Source organism: Galeopterus variegatus, unplaced genomic scaffold (genome assembly GCF_000696425.1).
Source record: "Galeopterus variegatus unplaced genomic scaffold, G_variegatus-3.0.2 Scaffold5995, whole genome shotgun sequence".
In the NCBI taxonomy this organism is placed as follows: Eukaryota; Metazoa; Chordata; class Mammalia; order Dermoptera; family Cynocephalidae; genus Galeopterus; species Galeopterus variegatus.
The window spans coordinates 6885-13504 of NW_007732106.1; the positions used below are offsets into that span (position 1 = coordinate 6885).

At 38.8% G+C, this 6620-nt stretch overlaps 1 protein-coding gene across 1 annotated transcript in view; it reads right to left on the minus strand.

Moving 5' to 3' along the window:
- Positions 1 to 4097: 4097 nt before the first annotated feature.
- Positions 4098 to 6620, minus strand: part of DCLK1 (doublecortin-like kinase 1) — a 69600-nt gene continuing 67077 nt past the window's right edge. The window contains exon 13 of the mRNA XM_008590325.1: positions 4098 to 4319. Coding sequence (XP_008588547.1) covers positions 4098 to 4319 — 222 coding nt within the window. The remainder of the gene's footprint in view (positions 4320 to 6620) is intronic.

The following is a 6620-nucleotide window of genomic DNA, read 5'->3' on the forward strand; positions in this document are numbered from 1 at the left end:
GCCAATAGTTATAATTAAGTTCTTTATGTATTCTTTCCTACATGTTTACACCTGATAAAGCCTATACCAAGTTAATGAACATCACTAAAGAACATTCGCACGGTATGGCAGGAATGAATATGCAAAAAAGAGTATAGATATTTACTTTTAAATCAAAAAGAGAGAAAGAGATTCTGAAGCATGGCCAAAATTTCATATTTATGACACCACATAATTTTTGGTCAATATGGAACCATCAAGAATCTCAGGAAAATGTATAAGTTGTATAAAATCTGACTTCAATTTACACCTAATGAGTAAGAACATGGACTACCACAGCATTTTCTCATTTCCAATAACAAATACACTACATTTTAAAAAAATAAAAACACATATATGTCATTGGAATCTTCTCTTAAGGAGCCTCTGAAAACAAAACAAAATAAAACCTCAAACAGTAAGCAACCTGTGTGAGTTGGTAAAATGTAACAGATGGTTCACTATTCCCACGTTTCATTCAATGACCACTGTAATCTTTACATTACAGTGGGTACAGGTATTGCTCATCTTTTGAGACTCTTGGCCTAATAAGTCACTCCTGGGTATCACGGTACAACTGCAAGACCAATCCTCACTACTTTCTGGAGATTTCTCTGTAACTGCAGTTTGAGCAGTTTTGAAGTTTAAATCTGAGCCTTTTCTATGTGTTATATGTAAGCCCCCAAACTCAGTTATAGAGGGAGCTTCAGGAGGGGGTGAGCAGGGCAGTCAATCCCTTGCTAGAACACAGGCATCTGTCCTTCCTTCCAGTAGCCCTCCGCCACTCAGCAGGGAGTGCGTTCCCACTGGCAGAGCAAGGCCAAGGCGACTTGCCACCAAGCAACCTGCAGCACCTTGCAATTTGCTGGTGCATTGGCTGCTGCAGGCGGAGGCCAGCCCCAGGACCCTTCTCACACCACACAGCGGTTCCTCCCTGGCCTGGCTTCCACCGAACCTTCTTTCAAACCTGCACTAGCAACATACATTGAAGTGACGCTATTCCTTTTAACGACGAGCATGACAGCATTTAATAGCCTTGCAAAGACGCTGCATGTGGCCACCGCTCTGCCTCATTACTCACTGTTGCAGAGGGTGCTCGGATCCAATATGCACAGTTTAGTCATGTCACATCCAGGAACTCAACCACCCTTTTGTCCTAGCTCATCTCCTGTTTTATCTTACTTAGCATTTTCAGCTTATGTCTTGTTTTGATATTTGTTTTATTCAATTGGGTTACTCTGGCTGTTGCCCTGTTCTGCATGCTGAAGATGCAGAATTCTCCTCCATGTGTTACTGGCCACAGCACCTGCCATGGTGACAGCTTCACTGGAGAAAGGTAGAAGTGTGTGCTACTGCGCCCTTTGGATAGGATGCATACTCAAGAGGGGGAAATGTAATGGGATGTAAATGTTTTCTAGTGACTTGCAGCAGGAAAAAATGATGGGGCTTCTTGGGCCATGAGGGTGTGGAATAGCCCAGTGAGCTCATTCCTGGGACAGCGTCCCCCTGGACTCTGGGTGACAGGAACAAAGTCTCCCAGAAAAATGGGCCAAGTGGAGGATACTGCTGTCCTTGCTACAGCTTGAAAGCAGCTCCCTGTTAAGAAGCAGGAGAACGAAGGAGAGAAAGAGAAAAACGTGCCCTCACCATTTCTCTACAATCACTGAAAAGCCAATTAAGAGGGACATGCCAGTTCTGGGCACCCCAAGGACATGGCTTTTCCAGCCTGTGCCCTGATGTGAGCTGCTTTACAAAAAGCAAGTGACTCCCAAGTGTTCTGCTCAGTGTAGTGAAAACAGCCACGAGCACTTTAAACACAACAATTGGGAGTGAGGATGTTTGCCTGTAATGGTTGTTTATGTTAGAAAGTTGGCTGCCACCATGATTAGACAAATGCTCCCACTTCCGCGGAGATAAAAGGCAAGTATTTGCAATCAGTGAGGAGAGTGTGTTCGTTCTGGGGATAAATGGCATTATAAAACTTCCTAATTAAGCATATATGCCGATGAGTTTTTAGCATCATTTCTCCAATTTAGCTTTACATACTGGGTGCGCTGTTTAGCACAGCATTAACTATAAACATTGTTGTTACTGCCCCCAGCTGGAAAACAGAGCAGTTTATGTGTGGAAGAGAAAAGAGATTATCTCCCATCTGCTCCTGCCCATTATTCAGCAACGTGTCATTCTGTCTGCTGTTGGGAACCATCACTAGGATTTTAGTTAAATGGCCTTTTTATACTTGGCTATGTTTATTAATTATTGTGTTTACGTGGTGTTTTGCTCCCACCCTTAATCCTACAAATTTAGTAATTTAATTTTCTAGAGGTTTACCTTTTTTTTGAAATTAGGTAAATGTATATGTGTAATTTTTATTATATGAATATGCATAACTGTAATTAGATATATATGATGCCTATTTTTAATTGTATATCAACTTTACACATATATGTTTGGTTAATATGCCTGAGGTTAGGAGACATACAATTAAAACAGGATGGAGCATGGTGTGATTCAATTTATGTAATGTATAAAACTAGGCAAAGCTAATTAATGCAGATAGACTCCAGGGTCAGTGTTTATCCTTGGGGCGAAGTGACCCTCCTGGAAAGGCCTGTGCTTGATCTGGTTTGCTGCTTACAGGGTGTGTTCAATTTGTGAAAATGCATTGAGATGTGTACTCATGAAATGTGCGCTCTTCTGGATGTATATATTATCTTTGGTAAAAAGTAAAACAGGGATGAAACAACTTCTTTGTAAAAAAGTCAAAAAGCAGAGACTGCACAAAGGCAAATCAGGATTAATTTATCCTTCCCTCTCCAAAAAAAAAGACAAAAATTAAAGTTCTTTCTACAACTATAAAGCTAATTTACTTAGGTAAATGCAAAGGTTGATGTGCAACTTCTACATGCTTATCAATCTGGAAGATACAAATAGCCTTCCATGTAAAAGTGACTTAAAAATATTTTATTAAAGTTTGGGTGTTTTCTTACTTTAACACATTTGGAAATTATCATGATCTTAGTATATTTAGATGGCTTGTCACGGTGTACCTTTTTCTGCTTTCCTACATTCTCTGTTTTGAGTGTCTAAATACAGAAAAATATTTAGGAGTCATCATTGGGGGCTAAAATTACATATATTATATATGCATATACATTTATATGTATATATATACACATACATGTCTATTTTTTCTTTTTTGTAAAACTTAGCCGTCTAATCCATGACACAATATCAAGTAGCCATCATATTACTGCAGATAGGCTCCATCATTTGGAAAAAACAAATGCCAAAACCAGTGGGATTTCTCTTGCAAAAACTAAGATGTGGAGCGTTACCTGGAGATCATTTTAGAAACCTTAAAAAGTTTCCCTAGGACGTCTCAGAGTTCATTTCTCCAACCCTCAAGAACCATCCTGCTTGTGGATAACTTAGAGACACAAACAACGCCCCTTGAAGGAAAAGCCAGGGCAGTTGGCTGGAATGGAAAACGATTGGATAGGATTCTTAACCCAGTTACAAAAAATTGATACCTCCCATAGTCCCTTTTGCTTGAGCAGATAAGCCAGCTAAATAATCTGACAGTTACAAAATATTGAAAAATAAATTCATGCAAGAGCTAGTACATAGAGGGATTTCCAGGGGGAGAGAGGTAACAATAAAACAAATACAAAAACAAAACAAAAAGGTGGAGAATTTGAAAACACAAGCTTACTGACACACACAATGCATTCTGGAGCCCACTGTACTTTGAGGCGCTTCTGCTACTAACGTGTAAATGCATTGTTTCATCCATCTAATAAGGTCAAGGTTGAGCTTGATGACTTTAAAATGACAGTATATACTTCTATAGAACATACACTGAGGTACTATTGTTCTTCCATTTGTTAAGGGACAGAAGAGCACTGGAAATCGTTGCTTTAATTAGCAACATCAGGAAAATGCTTTGGCATTAATGCTAAATATACTGTCCTTTTAACCGGAAGGAAAATTGATACTGAGCATGTGCAATGGAAAGAAAGCTGGCAAATGTCAGTGTGAATAATGGGTGAAAAAAAGGAATGAGGGGGTGTGGCATCTCAATCAAGATTAAAATGAAACTGATAAAGCAGCATATGGACTGGATAACAAATCAAAAGCATGTTTATCCACTGAAGGAACTGGTTAATGGAGACTGCCAGCACGTTGCCATGGAAACACTGACTGTTGAGCTGCACCATCTCATACCTTATCCAATACATTCCTGGTTGTTGGTAGTAGTCCAAAGACCCTGATCTCTTGATGGTAAACCCGTGGTCCGGCTGAGCAGAGAGAAATGGGGCAACTCAGTGGATCAACATTGTGCTAAAGGATTAAGACTCCAGACCAAGCTGTTCTTCATTGACTAGATATGTATATATATAGTTACGATGCCTCTTCTGCAGGGTAACTAGCTAATATCCTAAATCTGCACATTGAAAATAAAAAGGCAAGAAAAGACACAAATCCCTCATGAATATCTTGGAGGCCAATTTGTTAGAATGGATCTAGTTTATGAAACAAGTTTTCGAATGCACATTTAATAATGTCCTCTCAATTTCAAAAGATATGAATACCTCTTCAAATGCCATGGAATGGAAAATGCTCCACAAGTAAATCAGCATTAGCCACCTAAGAGAAAGCAGATTGGACCTCGCAAAATATTACCCCATGAGGCTTAAATTTGAGGGCTTCCTAACTATGAAGTAAAAAAGGAAAAGAGTCAGGTTTTGAAACCCCATAAATCACCACAATTTGGATTTCTTTCTTTAAGAGTTAATCTTCAAAAGCAGGGCTACTTTTAAAGGTGACTCTTAATTACATTTCTAAACTAAAAAGATACAGTATAAAACAGTCAGTAAATTTTCTCTAACAAAATATGGAAAATAAAACAAAAAATAGTTTTCACTCTATTAAAATGCATTGTACAGTTAAGTGCTTATGATTAACGAAATGTACAATAACTAGAAGACAGGATAAGTTCTCTCAAAGTTGTTCATCCTGGAATAAGATGTTAGCCTTTGGCTACCTGGGAATAAAAGATTCAATCCCCAAACCTGAACAACAATCATACTGTATGTCCGCTTCCCCGCTCTGTGAGAGGATGCAGATGGCACACCTTCCTTTAGAGAGAGGCTCGTGATTCTTTCAAGTGCTGTACTGGTGTGATGCTGATGACAGTTTCTACTTCTAAATTCACAAAGGCATTTCAAAAACATGCCGGGGCACCGGGTATTTAAACTAAAAACTGCTTGGAGGATTTCGTGTTCTGATTAGAAACTAGGCTATCCCAGTGCTCACGGAAAGCAATGTGAGATTTTAATCTTTTAAAAAATGTACGTTTTTAAAAAATTTAAAAAAAAAAAAACATTGAAGTATATTTGCTCTCGGGAAAGGGGTGCGTTTCAGGTTTAGTCCACGAAGATGGTTACTTAGTCACTAGTTCTCTACTGCCATCTACAGGCAAAGTGTCATATAACAGGTTTCTCATTTTAGAGCTAAGCTTGCCCGTCTCACAATTATACTCACGCTGATTAGTATGGATTTGTTCAATTAGACTGAAATGCTCTATTTGCAAGAGCAAAATGTAAAAGAAGAACTTTAAAGCATTAGGAAAATTATCGGTTAAAATAATAAACAGCATTAAATGAGGAAAACTAAATTGGAACTGACATCTTACTCGTCGGTTCTTCATCAAGCTGAGCAAATCTAATAATGCCTCTTTCTCCTCCCTCAGCTCTCAGAAAGTCCACCGTTAAAATGTCATCTCTAATTCCATTTTATGTCTATAAATTGCATTTTAATAACCTTTTGTTTCCCTTTCTCTATTCTGCTTTTTTTTTTTTTTTTTTTTTTTTTTTTTTTTTTTCTTAATCCCCCAACTACTGGGAAAGGTAGCAGAGGGACAACGGAGTCTTTCTGAGGCAGACTGTTGCAGTTATGGAAACAGCAGTGGGGTTCCGCCTAATCACACGGCTTAACCTTGTGTCAGAACACCTTTCCTCCTTTCACAAGGTCTGTGCGATCCCTGTGAGCCTCCTGCTGGTAATCACTCTCCCAGCCAACTCGAGGCCCTATTGCAACCTTAATATAAAGTTACCATTCGTCCTTTCTTTGGTCTTAATAATGTAGGGGGTGGGAAGCAGAGATGAAAAAAATGACAACATGAACAAAAAGTACCATGGTTCAGAACCATGAGTACATGTTAAACTATGCTCATGTCATAAATTACACCTATGAATAGGGTCTGTTTGTTATGACAGTATGTTCTTTTTTCTTTTGTCACTCTCAGAAAGAAAAAGTGTCATGAATTGCTTTATAAGCATCATTGATCTCCAGCAGGTAGATAGGTTTCTAACTAAGGAAAGAGAAGTACTAATTAAAGCCTAATGATTTTGTTGTTGATTTCCTGAGAAAAACAAACTCACGCTGTATTCCAAATAGCACTTATTTTTATTTTAAAGGGTGTATATAATTTACAAAAAATCAGTCCTATAATAGAGGCAGTTTAAAATAAAGTACATTATGGGCCGGCCCGGTGGCGCACTGGATAGTGCGCCTCTTGGGAAGCGCGGCGGCGCTCC